Source organism: Oncorhynchus kisutch, linkage group LG2 (genome assembly GCF_002021735.2).
Source record: "Oncorhynchus kisutch isolate 150728-3 linkage group LG2, Okis_V2, whole genome shotgun sequence".
In the NCBI taxonomy this organism is placed as follows: Eukaryota; Metazoa; Chordata; class Actinopteri; order Salmoniformes; family Salmonidae; genus Oncorhynchus; species Oncorhynchus kisutch.
The window spans coordinates 6935113-6956852 of record NC_034175.2 but is presented as its reverse complement, the minus strand read 5'-3'; the positions used below and the strand labels follow the sequence as shown (position 1 = coordinate 6956852).

The 21740-nt window shown below is 43.3% G+C and overlaps 1 protein-coding gene across 1 annotated transcript; it reads right to left on the bottom strand.

Annotated features, from left to right (window-relative positions):
• Positions 1–1931: 1931 nt before the first annotated feature.
• LOC109878893 (glycogen synthase kinase-3 beta-like) lies at positions 1932–20952 on the bottom strand. Its single transcript, XM_031786372.1, has 10 exons — positions 20510–20952; positions 14985–15172; positions 11828–11911; positions 11568–11678; positions 8164–8294; positions 7665–7869; positions 5486–5581; positions 5152–5338; positions 4663–4740; positions 1932–4432 (listed from the first exon to the last, which is right to left on the bottom strand). The coding sequence occupies exons 1-10, from the start codon at positions 20682–20684 to the stop codon at positions 4368–4370; spliced, it is 1320 nt and encodes a 439-aa protein (XP_031642232.1). The 5' UTR covers positions 20685–20952; the 3' UTR covers positions 1932–4367.
• Positions 20953–21740: the final 788 nt, after the last annotated feature.

Genomic DNA, 21740 nt, shown 5'->3' with positions numbered 1-21740 from the left:
AAAGTCTTGAACTAAGACCTCAATCAATCATGTTTGCATCTTTAAGCCCACAGTAACTGAATGCTTATCTATTCCTCAACAGGCTGCTGAAGCACCATGATTCTGCCCCGTCAAGCATTATATCCAGTAGTTGGTAGAACGTATGAACTGTCCCACAGCAGAGGCGTCCGGGCACACAGCCAGGGGAGGGCCAGCTAGGGGCCACTCAATCGCCATGGAAACTGCAAGCTGCTTAACATGCTGCAGAATAACATTATTCATCCTTGACGCATTGTATGACGAGTGGAAACATCCCAGACATGTTCTGCATTGAGGGATGTGGTTCATATACTGGAGAGCCCCTGCTTACCGCTACACTCCGTCTGTCCTCCTCATTCGCTCTCCTGTTTCTAGAGACACTTCTTGTCTCACTGAGCTACTGCTGTGGAGCTGATGGAGCTAAGCGGGTCAGACAAGGCTTCTTCCTGCTAATTCAGTAGTGCTATCACCTGGACCTGAGGGGCAGATTTAAACTACAATGTTCACTAGATTTCTCTAAAGCACTGGGAGGCAAAAGTTCTGGAGGATCCCATCTATATTTTCTGTTGAATATAGAAAAAACAGATGCAGCCAAAAGTTTCAGGAACACCTGGTGACAAAATGAAATCCTGCCCTCCTTGGCAGTCCAGGTTGAATCATGTTGGATGGAAAAGTTAGAACTAAGAACCCCTCTGAGACCAGTCCACAGGAAAGACAGGTTTGAAGTGTGTACTGATCTACAAGCTCTAGAATAGTTATGGAATAGTTCAAGGGTATTATATCTGTGACATATCAAGTCTCACCAGATATCAACTGGACTCTTAAAATCAGAAACAGTAAGGGTGGATACATCATATGACAACACCATCAAATGTGCAGATTAAAATATTAAGAATATTATGATCTGCCTGCCTATTAATCTGCCTATAATGCCCACCAATTCATGAGCCAATGACACCACCCTCCCTTCTGCTCTCCCATCTGTCATTTCATTAACTAGAGGCATTTCATCAAGCAAGGTATCATTTCACTGACATTTGTGTGGTTCCAATAACTATTTTAATTTCATCCTTCCAAGCCATTTGCGTGTTCAGCCACCTGGCTCATGTATACACTGGAGTGGTCTTTCATTAGTGATTTTCCTCCATGATCCTAGCTGTGCCAACATTCATGAAATACTACGGTCTCTCAAGCAATAATGCTTTGATAGGAGTAGTAAATGTCAGATACTACTACAGTTCAAATTTCGGTCAATGGGGTTTAACTCCACATGACATTTGTTGAAGCAGAAGTGACTTTGTTTCATTTGATTAAAATTCTCTTTCTAGTGGACTTATTTGACAATACTGCTTTACTCAGTTGTATCCTTTCAGATTAGTGGGCATACAGGAAAGGTGACTAGGAAAGGAAGCGACTCACAGTGGCCAGCCCTCCATGGTGACGGTCTCCTCAAGCTCAGAACCATAAAGCATGGTGTCATGAGTGACAGGCAGATTGCGTCTCGCGTTGCCAGTGGTGAGAGAGATGGATCAGTCAGCTCCACCCCTCCTCCTGATAGATGGCTCATTGGCCTTCTAACAGATGAATCAGCTGTGGAAACACTAAAACCCTAAGTGCCTTATGGCATTCTGGCCCCTGCTCTGCCGTCAGCTGACTTGTTACTACCATTCAGATATAATTAGCATAAAACAAACAAATGCCATCACTACTTATTGGTGTGTCCTTTAATTGAAGGCCTGTGTAGCGTAAAAACACCCAAGTTGATCATAAATTAGATGTCCGTCTGCTACTAGCAGCCAAAACAGTCAAGTACGCTGGTTAATAAATGCAGATTGTTTTAGTGCCATTCACACCTGACACTACATAAATTGGTGTGCATGCACACTTCCATTCTTTATAAACATGAGACCAGGGCAGTTTCATCACTTTAATCATGAGTTGAATTATTTATATCAACAAACAAAAGTCTCTCCCAGTCCGTCCCTCTCCCACATCCACTTCAAAACCGTTCCGTTCCCACCAGTGATGTGGTATGACCCTTGTGCAGGGCCATAAAGATCAGGATCACAAATTAAAACCATCTCGTGCCAGGAAAATAAAACACAAAAATAACTCAGCTCTTCATTTTAGGAAAACATAAGATTTAAAAAAAAATGTATCCACGCTCTCCCAACTCACACTTTTGTAAGATGTCAGTTCGTTCATCCATTCTTTAAAGTCAATCACTCATTTATGTAATCACAGACAGAAGTAACAGGTTAAACCCATTACACAAAACACTTGTGGGACACATCACACCACCCTCCCCACTCATCCCCTCATTCAAACCCACCCAGATACAGCAATATCACCAATAACCCTACATAGGATCAGCCATTTATACTGTCGGGACATCAGCGAGACTACCATAGACGCAGAGTCATGTGAGAATCCCTTCACAGCAAAGAAAATAAAATATAGTTCCACCTACTGGCTAGGATGTGTACTTGCAAATACAGGACCTTTATTGGAAAACACTCAAGTTCAGATCAAAGTACAGTATCTTGGAAGTTCGATTATTTTGCATGACACGGGGCATTGATGACTTCTTACAAAATAAACCCTTCAGCCGACAACAACCCCCCCCCCCCCCCCCAGAGAAACAAAAAAGAAACCCCCCAAAAATACAATAAATAAAGTGATCATAATATTTGTGGGAAAGGCAACGAGAGAGAAATGGAGGGAGAGAATAAAAACGAGAAACATTTTGTTCTGTTATCCCCCCGAGCCAGGGACTGAAATGAAGTTGTATTTACAGACAGACTGAGGAGAAGGAGCCTGGTCGCTGCTACACCAGCTCTCCTCTGCTAGAGAAAATAAAATGAAATTACAACAATATAATAACAAAAAAAAGTACTTGATATTTACAGTGAGAGAAAGAGAGGGAAGGAGAGGCAGAGGAAGGAGAGGCAGAGGAAGGAGGAGAGGAACAGAAGGCTCCAGAAGTGGTTAGGGCATTTACATTTTTTGGGTGCAGGTATTTTTGATCAAACCATCGTTGTTGTGCGGTGATGAGTGGGGAGGGAGAACAGGTGTGGTTGCTCTAACGCATGGTGAACATGCAAGTCTGTGTTGGTGGGCCAGATGAAAACAAGGTTTTACTGATGATACATCACTGATGCTGTTAGAATCTAGACTTACAAAAACAAGAGTGCTAGAGTGGGTTGATTTGGAGATGGAAGATGGCCAGGGAAAGTCAAACACACAAAAAACCTCATTCACACACACACACACACACACACACACAAGCACTTAAGACCTCCCCTACATGCAGTGTAATTGTGCATCTAGACTGAATTGAGGAAAAATTAGAGATAAGGAGGAGTGAAAGTGCCAAGTACTTTCAAAGCTGATGTGACAGAGCTTTGGTTCAAGTACGGCTATATGGCCATTGGTGTACAGGTGTGACTGGAGGAGCCCTACCCCTTCCTATACACAGGTTGCATATCTCCACTGCACAAGAGATGCAGCGGGCCCCTACAGCTCCGCTCTACTCCCCTTTAGAGATGTGCAAAGGTTACTTCTCACCTACACATGTCTCCAGCTAAACTGACTGGGACAAGAGCTTATAGAAACTGAATATGTACATTCCATTCTTTTAAAAAAGGTCCCTCTTATTCAAATAAAAGACATTAAGACTTTCACCTCAATGTTTCTTCTCAGAAACAGTTTAATAAAACAGCTTGCGGTTCCCGCCTTTGAATTTTTAAACCACCTGTGTGATAAAAGCTTCTAAAAATCACCTCATCCAATTTAAAATGCCAGTTGAATTTGCTGCTGTTTGGTATCCAATTTAATAAAACAAAATAACACAGTTCTTCAATTTTCAGAACTAATTAACACTTTGGACTCGGTTTAGGAGTAATGTCTTGGTAGATCTGCCCACGTGACCATTTGGTTTTTAACCTCTACAACGGAAGATTGTCCTAAACTGTCTGAACTGAAACAGGCCTCGGTTTCGACGCATCCCATTCACTGCCATACATCATTAAAACAAAAATGGACTTTCAAATAAATAAAACAGTTTTTATAAGGGATAAAATTTGATTAGCAGAGATTATAATACAGAATAGTTTCCGTCGGATTCACCTATCTTCTACAACCCAACAGTCACTGGACTACTGCCACCAACAGATATATTTTTACACCTATAATGGGAATATTCAATGGATAATAGATGATTCTGTAGTATTTTTGTTGTATGTGTGCGTGTATAGTTTTTGAAGTTTGGAGCCAAAAGGGGGTGGAAGAGTAGGAAGAGAGGGATGGGGTTGAGAGGAAAAGGGGAAAGACAGGGTGAATGGGGGGGTTCAGGTGCTGTTGATGGATCCAGGTACTGAGCTGGGCTGGGCGGTACTGTCCGACACACTGCCATCTGGTGGTGAGAGACAGGACATCAGATACACACCACACTAAACACTTCAGTTCACCATCAGGTCAATGCTTTTAATATGTTGGGTTTAACATCCAAACACAGCAATATTCAATTAAAAAGGTTGATTTGAAGCTATATCCCCTATCCTAGTCCTGTAAATATGTAGTCATCTAATAAGCATGTATTGAACATGTAATAAGCATGTGTCGGGTTGGCTGTGCTGTACATACCATGTGAGGCAGGTGATGTCTGTGCGCGAGCATGAGGAGGAATGAGTGTGGAGTTCAACTGGGGCTGGATAGATAGCTCTGAGAAAGACAAAGAAAGACAAAGAGAGGAGGTTCATACTACACACACAGGATACTCAACATACACGCTTCAGACTTACTCTGGAAAACTGAAGGGATGACAGAAGCTTGGGGCAAAAGGGAGGAGGGCATGGCTACTGACCGAGAGAGGGCCAAACAGAGGAGGGCATGGCTACTGACCGAGGGAGGGCCAAACAGAGGAGGGCATGGCTACTGACCGAGGGAGGGCCAAACAGAGGAGGGCATGGCTACTGACCGAGGGAGGGCCAAACAGAGGAGGGCTAGGCTACTGACCGAGGGAGAACCAAACAGAGGAGGACATGGTTACTGACCGAGGGAGGGCCAAACAGAGGAGGGCATGGCTACTGACCGAGGGAGGACCAAACAGAGGGGGGAGGGGTGTGGACTCACCGACGGGGCTGAAGTTGAAGAGGAGGGGCAGTTCTCGTCCGCTGGGCAGATGGGCAGTAGGCTGGCGCAGCTCTTCGAAGAAGGCGTGGGCGCAGGCCTCCAGGGGGGACAGCCTAGTCACAGGGGTGTACTCTAACAGACGGGAACACAGGGAGATGGCCTCTGGGGGGGTACGTGGCTTAAACACCTGACGGATGAAGGGAAAAAAAGGGCATCTTTGACTCATCTAGGCTGTCATATTTGTTCCATTTCAAAATGTTCTTTCTCTAATATGGATCTCAATGGAAGACAATGGTGTTAAGGCTATTTAAATGGAACTGAGGGCAGAGAATACCTTTGTCCAGGGGTGTGCTTTGATCTGGGGGAATTTGAACTCTGTGTAGTTGGGGTTCATCTCTCGGATCTGCTCTCTCGTCGGAGTCCCCAAAACCTGGAAGAGTGAAAGATGCATGAAGTTTCTCCAAGAATGATCACTCCTGCCGCCCCCGACATAGACCTGCGCCCCCGACATAGACCTGCGCTCCCGCCGCCGCCAACATAGACCTGCGCCCCCGACATAGACCTGTGCCCCCGACATAGACCTGCGCTCCCGCCGCCGCCAACATAGACCTGCGCCCTCGACATAGACCTGCACCCCCGACATAGACCTGCGCTCCCGCCATCGCCAACATAGACCTGCGCCCCGACATAGACCTGCGCCCCCGCCAACATAGACCTGCGCCCTCGACATAGACCTGCACCCCCGACATAGACCTGCGCTCCCGCCATCGCCAACATAGACCTGCGCTCCCGCCATCGCCAACATAGACCTGCGCTCCCGCCAACATAGACCTGCGCTCCTGCCGCCACCAACATAGACCTATAGTTGAAGTCGGAAGTTTACATAGACTTAGGTTGGAGTCATTAAAACTCGTTTTTCAACCACACCACAAATTTCTTGCTAACAAACTATAGTTTTGGCAAATCTGTTAGGACATCTACTTTGTACATGACACAAGTCATTTTTCCAACAATTGTTTGCAGATTATTTCACTGTATCACAATTCCAGTGGGTCAGAAGTTGACATACACTATGTTGACTGTGCCTTTAAACAGCTTGGAAAATTACAGAAAATGCTGTCATGGCTTTAGAAGCTTCTGATGGGCTAATTGACATCATTTGAGTCAATTGGAGGTGTACTTGTGGATGTAGTTCAAGGCCTACCTTCAAACTCAGTGCCTCTTTGCTTGAAAATCAAAAGAAATCAGCAAGACATCAGGAAAAAAAATTGTAGACCTCGACAAGTCTGTTACATCTTTGGGAGCAATTTCCAAGAGCCTGAAGGTACCACGTTCATCTGTACAAACAATAGTACTCAAGTGTAAACACCATGGGACCACGCAGCCGTCATACCGCTCAGGAAGGAGACACCTTCCTGTCTCTTAGAGATGAACGTACTTTAGCTCGAAAGATGCTGGAGGAAACAGGTACAAAAGTATCTATATGCACAGTAAAACGAGTCCTATATTGACAGCAAGGAAGAAGCCACTGCTCCAAAACCACCATAAAAAAGCCAGACTACGGTTTGCAACTGCACATGGGGACAAAGACCATACTTTTTGGAGAAATGTCCTCTGGTCTGATGAAACAAAAATAGAACTGTTTGGCCATAATGACCATCATTATGTTTGGAGGAAAAAGGGGAGGCTTGCAAGCTGAAGAACACCATCCCAACTGTGAAGCACGGGTGTGGCAGCATCATGATGTGGGGGTGCTTTGCTGCAGGAGGGACTGGTGCACTTCACAAAATAGATAGCATCATGAGTCAGGGAAATTATGTGGATATATTGAAACAACATCTCAAAACATCAGTCAGGAAGTTAAAGCTTGGTCGCAAATGGGTCTTCCAAATGGACAATGACCCCAAGCATACTTCCAAAGTTGTGGCAAAATGGCTTAAGGACAACAAAGGTATTGGAGTGGCCATCACAAAGCCCTGACCTCAATCCTATAGAAAATGCGTGGGGAGAACTGAAAAGGCATGTGCGATCAAGGAGGCCTACAAACCTGACTCAGTTACACCAGCTCTGTCACGAGGAATGGGCCAAAATTCTACCAACTTATTGTGGGAAGCTTGTGGAAGGCTACCCAAAACATTTGACCCAAGTTAAATTATTTATAAGGCATTGCTACCAAATACTAATTGAGTGTATGTAAACATCTGACCCACTGGGAATGTGATGAAAGAAATAAAAGCTGAAATAAATCACTCTACTATTATTCTGACATTTCACATTCTTAATATAATGCGGTGATCCTAACTGACCTAAGACAAGGCATTTTTACTAGGATTAAATGTAAGGAATTGTGAAAAACTGAGTTTAAATGCATTTGGCTAAGGTGTATGTAAACTTCTGACTTAAACTGTACGCTCCTACCGGCGCCACCAACATAGACCTACACTCCCTCTTCTTTCCATCTCCCACCCCTACAGTTTGGTGTCCTCTCAGCTCCCAGGCCCCCTCTTCTCTACCTTGATGATCTCTACCAGTTGGTCCACTCCACTGTCCCCGGGGAAGATGGGCTGTCCCAGGAGCAGTTCGGCCAGCACGCAGCCCGCTGACCAGATGTCAATGTTGGATGTGTAGTCCGTGGCGCCAAAGATGAGCTCAGGGGCACGGTAGTACCGCGAGCAGATATAGGACACGTTGGGCTCCCCGCGAACAAGCTGCTTAGCACTGGAGACAAGAGGGGGAGAGAGGTGGTCAGTCAGAGAAAAATATATCGAGACAGAGTAAGACAGAGATCGATTTAGACAGACTGAACAGTAAGGCGGCATTTACACAGGCAGCCCAATGCGGATTTTTTTTTTTTTTTTTACCAATCAGGTCAGCCCTGAAATCTCTCTAATGACCAATTAGTGGAAAAAAGATCAGAAGAATTGAGATGCATTTACACAGGCAGCCTCAGGAACACAGTCAGAGCCATTCAGAGATGGCCAGAGGTGCTCACTGATAGACAGGCAGACTAACCTGCCGAAGTCACAGAGTTTGAGGATGGCCGTCTCGGGGTCCACCAGCAGGTTCTGGGGTTTGATGTCTCTGTGACACACGCCCTGGGAATGGATATAGGCCAGACTGCGGAACAGCTGGTACATGTACACCTGGGGGGAGAACACAGGACACATGATGTTAACAAACACACACACACACAGTTAGCAGCCAGTAGCACTGATCATAATATCCTCCATTACTACTAGTCATGCCAAGTGTCCAGACAGCTACAGTTGGTCACCATCTTCACTGCACTCAGAACAGTCAAACATTCTGGACGTATGCAACTTACTCAAACACATTACTAGAACTTGTGGGTTCTCTGCTTTAGACATGCCAGTAAAAAGTTCCCATTGCAAAGCTTAGAGCTAGCATGGCAGAAGATGTGACTATGTGTGTAAGGGTTTCTGGCTGTCTGAGTGTGTGTTGGGGTCTCTCTATTGGGTCGTTAGCTGTGTTATTGGGCACACAGGGTGCAAGGGGTAGACAGACAGGTGTTGAGAGGGGGAAGAGGTTGCCTGGCTATGGCAGGAGGGCAGATTTAGAGGGAAACAAGAGCTTAATTGCACACCACGGAGAGAGCAGGGGGGTGCAGAGGAGTGAGAGATGGAAAAACCTTTGTATTTTTGTATGCAATATTTACTGTTCAATTCTAATAGTTTGTTGATATTGTTGTGTCTTCTCACTTCTGTTTGCCACAGCAAGTTAAATAAACAGTAATGTAAACATGTTTCCCATGCTAATAAAGCCCCATTGAATTTAATTGGAGAGAAAGGGGCTGAAGAGTAGTGAGGGAAGAAGGGAACAAGGAGAGAGGAAGGAAGGGAAGAGATGCAGATAAAGAGAGAGTAGGGAGGGATGAGAGGAGCACAGGGAGAGGTGGAGAGGAGTGTAGAGATGCTGAGTGAGGGCAGTGTGTGTGTGTGTGTGTGTGTATGATCAGTATGCATCTCCACACCACAGGAGAGAGCAGCAGGGTGGGCTGAGGCAAATGGGCCATGAGACACAGATAGTCCTCTCTGCTGCCACGGGGCATAGCGCGCACACACACACAAAGCTAACAGACAACATAAGTGCCCTTTTTAACAGACAACCAAGCTTACTGCAAACAGAGAAAGTTGGTTTCTCTTTCGCTCTAATTTTTTCAATTCTGAAACACTGAAGTAGGTATTGTCCCCAAGAAATCTGATGTAGGAAAAGCAGAGAATGGAGGAGTTGGAAAAGAGAGGTGACAGAGAGAAAGACTACCGGAGGTCAGTAAAAAGTCAGAGCAGAGAGAGAAAATACAGTTGAAGTACGAAGTTTACATACACCGTAGCCAAATACATTTAAACTCAGTTTCACAACTCCTGACATTTAATCCTAGTAAAATTCCCCGTATTAGGTCAGTTAGGATCACCACTTTATTTTAAGAAAGTGAAATGTCAGAATAATAGTAGAGAGAATGGTTTCTTTCAGCTTTTATTTCTTTCATCACATTCCCAGTAGGTCAGAAATTTACATACACTCAATTAGTATTTGGTAGCATTGCCTTATAAATGATTTAACTTGGGTCAAACGTTTTGGGTAGCCTTCCAGAAGCTTCCCACAATAAGCTGGGAGAATTTTGAGAATTTTAAGCTGGGAGACCCACTGAAATTGTGATACAGTGAATTAGAAGTGAAATAATCTGTCTGTAAACAATTGTTGGGAAAAAATACCTGTGTCATGCACAAAGTAGAGGTCCTAACCGACTTGCCAAAACTATCGTCAACAAGAAATTTGTGGAGTGGTTGAAAATCGAGTTTTAGTGACTGTGTGATGTAAACCTCCGACTTCAACATCAATGTGTTTTCTTCTCATCAGATCCTTGGGGGAAAGAGTCCTCTAGTCAAATACAGTACCATTTAGGGTACCCAGACTTTTACATCGTCATTCCGTCCTGCTCTCATGACCCTCCCAAGACGGGATTTACAGTATTACCGGATTAGTACTCAAGGGGGAGCCACAAAACGCAAAAAAAGCCTGATGGGCATCCATTACCAGAAGGCTAACAAAATTAGTACAAGTAATGGCAAATTTCCATGAATGCTGCTAGCTAAATGTGCCAACAAGCACAAACGAAAATAAAGTAATTGCAAAGACAGGCAATCCAGCTCAAAGTTATACATACGTAGGAGCTACCGAATATAATTTTTGGTGAATTTGGACATTTACAAGCAAATGTGAATGAAATACATTGTACAAACAAAGTTGACACATGTTTGTCTGAAGGAAGAACAGTACTGGCTCTGGACCAGTATGTGAACACGTTGCGTCTGTGTGCTCGGGCAACGGGCCTGTCTGCTCTGCTCAGAGAAGATGATAGCAAGTTAAACTTTGGTGTCGCTTTCATGAAAAATGAAGAATTCTGCATTCAGGAGAAAAGTTATCTTGCTGCGCTTTGTACACTCAGATCTAAAATAATTCTTTCTGTAATTTCTGCTCGGCATCAGACAAATTTTGTGCTTTAGTTGCACTTGTCCACTGGGATGAGAACTCACTAAGGACATTCTATCAGCAGACAGCGCTCTGATGTGTAGCTACTTTTCCTCAGTGTAACCAGCCTACTTCTCTCTGGTAAAACGCAAGATTAACTTCTAAAAAACATTAGGAAATGTAGCCAGCTACATTGTTTCTATGATAAACATTAGAAATATGATGGCCATGCATTTTTCTTTTTTTGCAAAAGAATACCTTGCATTTTCATTGTAAGCTCATTTACTATGCAAATAGCTTTGCACTTCTGTTGTCATCTGATGAAAATGAAGCAAATTTCTGCTGAATGCGTTGAACTAATGTATTTTCTGGGAAGGAAAACTATAGTTGCATGTCCCTGATCACTCTATTGAGGCAAAAAGAAATTAACACTTGACTTAATATACAGCTGGACCCACTTCCTTCCGCTTTCTTCCGTTCTATTTACAAACACGGGACTGGCTTTCTGGGGAACTACGTTAAGCTTCATAACGTAAATACTGTAACAGGTGAAATGAAGAACACAATACACTTCATCTCCTAATGTATTGCACAAGTTGACTGCAGGTATTTACTTAAAGTAGCTACAAATATGAACATTTATAGAAAAACGTCCATTTCCAAATACCCCGGGACAGCGCCCAAGCCTAGTACCATTTCATTTAAATAATAGAGAGCTCTGCCTCTAACAGCATGGAGCTTAAAGAGGAACGATGGAGGGGTGATAGGGCAAGCGAGAGATGAGGAGAAGACAGACAGACTGAGTGAGAAAGAGGGAGAGTGAGAAAAAGAGAGCGAAAAAAAAACTATGACAGAGAGAACGAGGATAAAAGGGAGGGAAAGTAATAACAGAAACATGGGAAGAGAAGAAGTAGTGAGTGCATTACCTTGACGTATATAATGGGGATGGTGGTCTTGGCCTTGTTGAAGTGCCGGGCCACCCTGTACACTGTCTCTGGAACAAAGTCCAGCACTAGGTTCAGATACACCTCATCTTTCTGTAAGGGAAGAACAATAGAAGGGCAATGTTGTTGAATCCATTTTGTAATGTAATCAATTTTTTCACAAGTCTGGATTTTTCTTTTTGCGGCATAAACGTGAAAATGTCATGTTGTTCCCAATACCTGGTAGTGTGACTTGTACATACCTTCTCCCCACTGGAGTAGAAAAAGTAACGTAGCCTGACTATGTTGCAGTGGTCCAATTTCCTCATGATCTGTAGTTCTCGGTTCTGGAGTATAGAAAGAGCAGTGGGTGTAATTTAGGTCTCAAGATTTCATCAGTTGAGCAGTAGTAACATTGAGGTATGGGGAGAGAACATACAGAAATACACCTGATAGTGTGTGAGTGATGGGGGGGGGGGGGGGGGGGGTGCCTGTAGACTGGTGGAAGTGAGTTGCACTGTGTGTGTGTAGACCAGTGTTTCAGTTGAGTCACTAAACTGAGTCGTGTGCTTGAGCCCGAGTCGAGTCACAAGTCTGAGGCTAAGTTGAGTTTGAGTCACCAATGGTGAAGTCCGTGCTCGAGCCCTGATCCAAGTGCTCAAGTCTGAGACACTGGGTTGGAGTTTAACAAAAAAGGAACACATTAATAAAGAAGAAGAAGAAAAAAATGTTTGAAAGCAAAGGAATGAGTCCGGGGTTCTTTAGACATATTTGGTATTTTGGTTACAAAAGTTTTTTTGCTCGCTTGTATTGGCGGCTTGCTAGCTCGATGCTTGTATGTCGCGCCTCTTGATTTGGCTCGGATTTGGTAGACGAAATCTGCCCAGCAACAACTAGTGGCAGTCTGGTGGGAAGATTTTCATATGAGCATTGAAGTAATGCAAAGATTTTCCTCCAGTTGCAGAAAGGTCATAATTGCCTACAATATGCAATAGCCCACGAGTCCTTCATACACAGGATCAAACATTTTATTTTAATAGAAGGTTCAATGATGTCTTGAAGGGATGAATGGTCTCTGGACAGAATTGGCTATTGCTCCTGTAAGATTATTATTTCCAATAATTCTAACAGGCTCTCTGCTTTTTATAAATCGCCCACTGAAAAGTCGTTTTTTTTATTCCAGAGTGAAACCCAAAGGAAGACTAGGGAAAGTGGGAGGGTAGAGCGAGATGACAAATTCAAAGACAGCCTACTTTTTAATACTCAAGGGGAGAGAGAGACAATAGCTAGACTTGTTTTCCTTTTAAACTACTATTGTTTTCAATTTCATAAAGCAGTTTGTGTTTCTTAACCAGGCAAAGCTAAATAGTAGGCTGGTGACTGGTGGTTACAGGGAAATGAGTCGCTAACGCAATGTGCAGCCTACATACCCCCTTGATTTATTGTTGTGTTACAGTCTGAATTCAAAATGGATTAACTATTTTTTTCCTCACCCATCTACACACAATACCCTATAATGACAAAATGAAAACAATATAAAAATATTTTGCCACATGTACTGACAATGAAATACAGAAATCTCTCGTTTACATAAGTAATCACACCCCTGAGTCAATACTCTGTAGAAGCACCTTTGGCAGCGATTCCAGCTGTGAGTCTTTCTGGGTAAGTCACTAAGAGCTTTCCACACCTGGACTGTGCAACATTTGGCCCTTCTTAAAAAAAAATGTTTTTCCAAGCTCTGTCAAATTGGTTGTTGATTATTGCTAGACAGCAATTTTCAAGTCTTGCCATAGATTTTCAAGTAGATTTAAGTCAAACCTGTAACTCGGTCACTCAAGAACATTTACTGTCTTCTTGGTATGCAAACTCCAGTGTAGATTTGGCCTTGTGTTTTAGGTTACGGTCCTGCTAAAAGGTGAATTCATCTCCCAGTGTCTGGAGGAAAGCAGACTGAACCAAGTTTCTCTAGGATTTTTCCGGTGCTTAACTCCAGTCTTTTTTATCCTGAAAAACTCCCCTGGCCTTAACAATTGCAAGCATACATATTTCATGATGCAGGCACCACTATGCTTGAAAATATGGAGTGGTACTCAGTAATGTGTTGTAGTACTGCATTCAAGACAAAAAAGCTAATTGCAGTATTACTTTAGTGCCTTGTTGCAAACAGGATGCATGTTTTGGAATATTTTCATTCTGTACAGGCTTCCTTCTTTTCACTCTGTCAATTAGGTTAATATTAACCTAACTACAATGCTGTTGATCCATCCTCGGTTTTATCCTATCACAACCAACTCTGCAACTGTTTTAAAGTCACCATTGGCCTCATGGTGAAATCCCTGAGAGGTTTCCTTCCTCTACGGCAATGGAGTCAGGAAGGACGCCTGTATATTTGTAGTGACCAGGTTTTAGTACTTGTTTATTAATTCGACCATTAAAAAAAATAAAATACATAAAACAGTGTATTGACACACCATCCAAAGTGTAACTTCACAATGCTCAAAGAGATGTTCAATGTCCACTTATATATATATAAAAAGTGGACATTGAACATCCCTTTGAGCATTGTGAAGTTACACTTTGGATGGTGTGTCAATACACTGTTTTATGTATTTTTTTTTTTTTAATGGTCGAATTAATAAACAAGTACTAAAACCTGGTCACTACAAATATACAGGCGTCCTTCCTGACTCCATTGCCGTAGAGGAAGGAAACCTCTCAGGGATTTCACCATTACCCATCTACCTTTAGGTGCCCTTCTTTCCGAGTCCTTGTGGTTGAATCTGTGTTTGAAATTCACTGCTCGACTGAGTGACCATACAGATAATTGTAAGTGTGGGGTACAAAGACGAGCTAGTCATTCAAAAATCATGTTAAACACTTATTGCACACAAATTGAGTCCATGCAACTTATGTGACTTGTTAAGCACATTTTTACTTCTAGGCTTGTCATTACAAAGGGGATGAATATTTATTGACTCGAGGCATTTCAGCTCAACATTTTCCATTCATTTGTAAAAACTGTGAAAAACGTAATTCCACTTTGACATCACGGGGTATTGTGACAAAAACACCTCAATTTAATTTTCAATTCAGGGGGTGTGAATACTTTCTGAAGGCACTTTGATCGGAGGCAGTACGTGAGCGGAGCCTGGCTTCCTGTCTGCCCGCTGCGCCGCAGCAGGTGTGCCAGTGTGGCACGTCCTTCCCACTGCTAACTAGAGAACAGAACCCTCAGTTCTCTGTGCACCCAGTGCTGCTAATGTTCTGCTTATCATAATAACCTTTCCAGTCCAAGTGAAAATACACGGGATGGTGAGTCCGAGTCACCAATGGTCGAGTACTTCAGCTCGAGTACTACAACACTGGCGTAGAGTGCCAGTGGAAGTGGGTTGTGCTGTGTGTCTGTAGACTCTGTACCTTAAACCTCTTATCCTGCAGAACCTTCTTGATGGCCACCATCTCCTGGCTGTCAATGAGACGGGCCTGGTACACCACGCCGAAGGAACCATTCCCGATCACCTTGATGTCTGTGTAGGACACCTCCTGTGGGCGGTCTGGACCCTGGCCTGGTGTGGCCACCACAGTCGTCACCTTGCCACTGTCTCCTGGGGGAGAGGTACAGAGGTCAAAACACATTAAGGTTTAAGGACCATTTGGGAAGGGGGCTAAAGGACTCCAAGTATTTTAGATGTTATCCAGATGCAGGGACACACACACAAAACACACACAAGGGACCATGAATCTGGATTAGAGGCAGGAAACGTAGTGACGGTCACCTCATCCTTTCTCCAATCCTGAGGGGAAACACTAAACAAATTTTCAGCACCCCCCCCCCCCCCCCCCCCTCTCTAAATGTCCGTAACCTCGGAAGCCTCTCCCCACAGACACATACTACTAGCTGGTAATGAGCTGTAGTAGCTACAGTGAACCACCTCCATCCTACCTCGCCTTCCCGGCTCCCCAGGGGGAGGCTGCACGCCTGGCTGTCACAGCTCTGAACTCCGCTAACCTCTTCACCCCCTCACTACACTGGCCAGTACGGTTTAAATATGAGGAACCTGACAATATTGAGAAATGCATTCTTGCATTCCTCTGTTTCTTGAGGTAATGGGCGATTTAACACGGTGGATTGGGTGAAAGTGAGGGCTCTCCAACATAGCTTTGACAGAATGTCATAATGTCAGATCTATAATTACTGTCTTCAAGGAAGGGAGGGTGCGTTTCTAAAGTGTTTGAACGGGGCCGGGATGATACCAGTATTGCGATACTCAAAGTATCACAATACTGGTATCATCACAGCCCTACTGTCTATCTGATGTGCGACCTTGTGGAAAGGAAGATTCTCTGAGCTCATACAGTGAGTGACAGATCTACTTCGGGTCAGACGTACAGCTCAGCTTGTTGGCTGTGTCTGTGAATGGTTGAGGGTAAACTGACTGACACAGCAGCACCAGAGAAGCACAGATAGTGAAGGGAGGAGGAACACTACAGTAGAAGTAGGGCCTGGAGCCAACGAGCTTGTCAGAGCCTGTGATAGCATTGAATGGACAGTACAGTAGCACGCCCAGTGAGTGTGTGCACCGGTTCCTCCATTCGCCTGCCTCAACATGACCATGCTTTCTCTAATAACTCTATCTCCCAGTTCTATTCTAAAGTCTGACATGGCCTCTTGAACAAAGCTGTGTAAGTGGGTGACTAGCTTAAGATTGTTGAGAAGACAAATTTGGATCTTCCCTCTGCTGAAGATAAAAATGTATTTAATTTAGATCTTCCTCTGCTGAACACACTGGAGACACCACACATAGCTTTTCACATACTAGTATACGAAGGGTCATCATAGCTAGAGGTAGATTTCACACTGGGTAGGCATTAGATTCATTGATTAATCCAAAACAGATCCTTGCATGACTCACTAAACTATTCTTCCTTCTGAAGTCTCATTCGACAAGAGAACATTGTCTGATCTGTAATCATGTGGCTCACAGCGTTTGCATCTGTGTAGCCCTCTTCTTAAGGAGTGGAGTCAGTGGGGAGAGTTTTAAATATGAAACAGCAGTGGCATGATAGTCACTTTAATAATGAATGCAAAGATGAGCAGTCAGACAGATCAGCTGTCAGGGAAGTGCTTTGGTTCCTAAAGAGGAAGTTAACACACAGGTCTGATGAGTATGATTGAATAAAAGAGTAAGAGGGAGAGAAATGATTTCCAGAACACTCAGACTTTAGTCTCAAGTAACTCATAACTTATTTCTAAATATAAAGCGAGTGAACACGGTCACAAAAAGGATTAGCGATTACACAGCCATGCATTACAACTAGAGGTCGACCAATTATGATTTTTCAACGCCGATACCGATTATTGCAGGACCAAAAAAGCCGATACCGATTAATCGGACGAGTATTTTTTCATTTTTATGACGATTACATCAATACTGAATGAACACTTATTTTAACTTAATATAATACATCAATAAATCCAATTTAGCCTCAAATAAATAATGAAAAATGTTCAATTTGGTTGAAATAACGCAAAAACAAAGTGTTGGAGAAGAAAGTAAAAGTGCAATATGTGCCATGGAAGAAAGCTAACGTTTAAGTTCCTTGCTCAGAACATGAGAACAAATGAAAGCTGGTGGTTCCTTTTAACATGAGCCTTAAATATTCCCAGGTAAGAAGTTTTAGGTTGTAGTTATAGGAATTATAGGACTATTTCCCTCTATACTATTTGTATTTCATTAACCTTTGACAATTGGATGTTATGATAGACACTTTAGTATTGCCAGTGTAACAGTATAGCTTCCGTCCCTCTCCTCGCTCCTCCCTGGGCTCGAACCAGCAACACAACGACAACACCACCATGCAGAGTAAGGGAAACAACCACAGGCTCAGAGCGAGTGACGTTTGAAACGCGCGCTAACTAGCCAGCCATTTCACTTCGGTTACACCAGCCTCATCTCGGGAGTTGATAGGCTTGAAGTCATAAATAGCGCAATGCTTGACGCACAACGAAGAGCTGCTGGCAAAACGCACGAAAGTGCTGTTTGAATTCATGTTTACACGCCTGCTTCTGCCTACCACCGCTCAGTCAGATACTTGTATGCTCAGTCAGATTATATGCAACACAGGACACGCTAGATAATATCTAGTAATATCATCAACCATGTGTAGTTAACTAGTGATGATGATTGATTGTTTTTTATAAGATATGTTTAATGCTAGCTAGCAACTTACCTTGGCATTCGCGTAACAGGCAGTCTCCTTGTGGAGTGCAACGAGAGAGAGGCAGGCCGTTATTGCGTTGGACTAGTTAACTCTAAGATTGGATCCCCCGAGCTGACAGGGTGAAAATCTGTTGTTCTGCCCCTGAACGAGGCAGTTAACCCACCGTTCCTAGGCCGCCATTGAAAATAAGAATGTGTTCTTGAAATCGGCCCTAATTAATCGACCATTCCGATTAATCGGTCGACCTCTAATTACAACCGAACATTTATTCATGCCAGAGCTACAGTATCCCTTTGAGAGAGGTAGCTAGTCGGCCAGTATTGCTATGCAGTGGCTGGTTTGGCACTAGAGAATATTAATCAGATTAGTGGCACTGCCACTTACCCTCTAAAACAGTGTTCCTCAACGCCAGCCCTGGTGGCCCACAACTGCAGTTTTGTTCCAGACCTGGGCCAGTTTCCCAAAAGCATTTTAAGGCTAAATTAGTCTTAGAAGCATAGGATCATATGGTTCTAATAATGAACTTAGCCTTAAGATGCTTTTGGGAAACCGGGCCCAGTACTAATATAGACACGCCTGATGCAACTAATTCACTGACCATCACGCCCTTCATTAGTTGAATCAGGTGTAGGTGTGTTAGTGCTGAAACAAATATGTGCAGTCATGTGGGTCCTCAGGATAGGAGCTGAGAACAATAGAGCAGTAGGAAGCTGAGAAACGTCAGTAACGCTAAGTGCAGCCCCAGGATACTAAGATAATCCTAGTGGCAATTATTGCCTATGACTTGTCTGACACCTTTTTGTCAGACATTTACAACCAGTGATCTTGGCTTTGCACTTCACTTAGACAAGTCAGTGTTACTTCCAGAAACCGAACAGTAGCGCAGCACCTTTGTTGGGGTTTCTGGTAGGTCCAGATACCTCCAGACCAGGAACAATGCTTATCAGTGGGCACACCCTTCTAGGAATGCAGTACTGTGGTCAGGAGAGACCAAATCAGACTACATTCAAAACAGAGGATTACGGTTAGAACGCCTGAACAGAGACTGAGCCACTGAAGAAGTGCTGATTAGGTTAGGTGTTCATGTATACCCTACTGGACTGAGAAGACATTTGACCAGCACCGTCATTTATCTGTCGCTCACCTGTTTCCAGTCTTCATCTCCCACCTCTAGCTTTCTTTCCAATGATTCACTCACCCTCCCTGCCTTCTTTCCCTGCCTCCCTCAATCTCTACAGTCAAATCCCTTCACACTGAAGCTTCAACATTTTCCCATAGGGTTCCATTGGAGAGCCGAGCACATTCACAGTGCAGTCTGAAGTGCCATGGTTGACCCAGGCCGGGTCTTCAACATGGCAGGGCTATCAGAATAGCAGTCAGTGATCAGAATGGAAATTGGCATGCAACGTTTCTGGTTTTCAACTGAAGAAATGTCAGCGGAAAATACATCTGAATTGATAAAAGTGTTAGGTTTAATAAAGACCCACTAAAGTCTTACCAAAATATGGGTACACTTTCAACCACCTCCTGACATATGGCAGAGTAGACTATGTCTGTTTGACATGGACATTGTGGTGCAATGTTCCAGATTTGGTTTTCCCTAAGTCTGACTGTGTCAACACCTCCCTGTAGGTATTCTGCCAACACCGCATATCCAAACTACTATTGGGCATACAGTCAATTTCTGTCATTGCACTGGCTGTAAAAATTGGTGAGAATGAGACCTGTTGGAAGAATCTTCAATGTACGGAAATCTCAATGGAAATCTATCTATCAATATATGGACACGTGTGAAATTATGCAAATATAAGGAAAATCAATCATAGATCTTTAACAATAACGAGATGAGACCAACACATATTGTATTTGGAAATACGTGGTTATGATGATAGTATTATTCCAATAACAAGATAGATACGTAACAGTTCCTTACCACCCACATTATTGCTCAATCTAAAACGGTTGACCAAAGAACCGCAAAACAAAACTGGACTTGTAACGTTATAAAAATGACATTGACAGACCTTTGACACAGCGCACTCCAGCAATCTGGCTGGCTAATATATTCCTGCCATGGACAAGCTAACCAAACTGGCAAACTAGCACGTAAATTGTTCTTGAACAAGTTAAGCTAATTGTTCAGGGTCACAGTAAGCCATGTTGTATAAGTACCCAATATATTACGTTATGTGAACTGAATTAACGGTAACCTCGTCTCCTCTAAATAGCATATGTAGTAGCAAGCTAACTAAGCAACCAGCTACATAACTTCCAATGCTAATAGCTAAGATTACAGGCTAACTAGCTAAATGAGGACGACGGTCAACCTCGTTTGATTTCACCTAGGTAGGTAACGTTACCGCTGATGCCCGTTTTTTTTTCAATCTGGCTTCCAACGACAAATATCACGGAAATCTGGTTCCAATCTATTTTCATCAATTTCTCCCCAGTTTTTAACATCGTATAAACGTTTCGCCTCAAATGCTATGCTAGTTAACGTTAGTCAGATCTGCCACAATCAAAGCCCGGCTTGATCCCACTGTCCCTATTACAAAAACATACATAGCCTAGCCAGCTAGTTAGCTAGCTACCTAGGTTAGCTTTGCGAAATAATAACATCGACAGTTTGATCAATTTGTTTAGTTAGATACTTGCTGTAAATTGTCAGTACACACATATATCCCGATCCCTCCGTTTTGTGTTCAATTAGCTATACTCACGGGCTAGTTTCACATTTCCGAAGCCAGTCGAACTGCTCCCTGTGGCCTGTGAAGCCCCAGACTTTCCTGCAGAACTCCCTCCGGTAACAGACGATCCGGCGGCGGCTGAAGCGGCTCCGGGAGCCCCTGGAGGCTCAGCAAACGAGCTGGTCCTGGGCCGCCCGCTGCCGCTCATATCTATGTGCGCTATAGCCGGGGCAGGGGAAAAGGTTGTTACGATTTAGAGCCAAGCAGGCACAGGGTTGACCTATCTTTTCCAATGTAGTCGTTACAAATTTAACTGCATTGGTAGCATATCGTTTTAGCTAGCTTGTACGTCTCCCCCTTTCTTCTTCGCTTGGCACAGTGGTTGGACTTGACGCACAGCAACGCACTGGCTGATAGCATTGCTTCATGGGTAACGAAGTTTTGAGGGTAGATTCTACTGTGGCGTATTCATTACGCCAATTCTGTTACAAAACGTTTCTTTAACGTAAATAACGGAACGACACAGGGCGGGGCCTACCTGAATTTGGCCAATAGAAACTCTCTCTTCGTTGCAAAATGCAACAGTTTGCAACTGTTTGGACTAATGATTACACCCCAGAAAGTGCATTTACGGAGCATAGCGGTTACAAACGGTTAAAGTAAACAAATTACGAATTTATATATGAATATATATATATATATAATATGAATATATATATTCAATTTATAATAGAAAATGCACACCAAAGACAGCGATTCATAGTGTTCTTCTTGTGCTTGTCTTGACAATTGTAATGCTCCCCAATTAATGGCGAGTGAAGAAATTATGACTGGTCTAAAATCTAACATGTCATTTGCATAAAGTTTTTATATAAATATATATATTTAACTTGGCATTGAGGAGTTGAAAAAGTATAGATTCCCAACCTTTTTCGGTTACTGTACCATCAACTGAATAGTACCCCTGGTTGGGAACCACTGATGTCGAGATACCCAAAGGGCTCAACAACAGCATTACATACATCTCAAGCAACATTTTGGAAAAGTCAGCAATGTAGATTGAAGATCTGACCCCTCAGACATACCCACACAAAGGTAGATAGCAGACCAAGTTGATCATCTTGGCATGAAAAGAGATTTGAAAATAAAAAAATATAGCAGGTCCACATGATGTTATCACCAGAAGAATTGAGAGTGGATTCTTCTCACTGCCTGGCAGGCAAGCACCTTTAGCCACTCGTCTTAATTCAGACAGCTAAGGAGT

Bases quoted from the DNA above. Each gene is read 5' to 3' on its own strand.
- LOC109878893 (XM_031786372.1), bottom strand. From the start codon at position 20,684: ATGAGCGGCAGCGGGCGGCCCAGGACCAGCTCGTTTGCTGAGCCTCCA. The intron at 11,679-11,827 runs GTATGTACAAGT...CTTCCCTTACAG, and splicing joins TCTACTCCAGTGGGGAGAAG to AAAGATGAGGTGTATCTGAA. The intron at 4,433-4,662 runs GTATGTACAGCA...TCTCACCACCAG, and splicing joins GACATCACCTGCCTCACATG to ATGGCAGTGTGTCGGACAGT.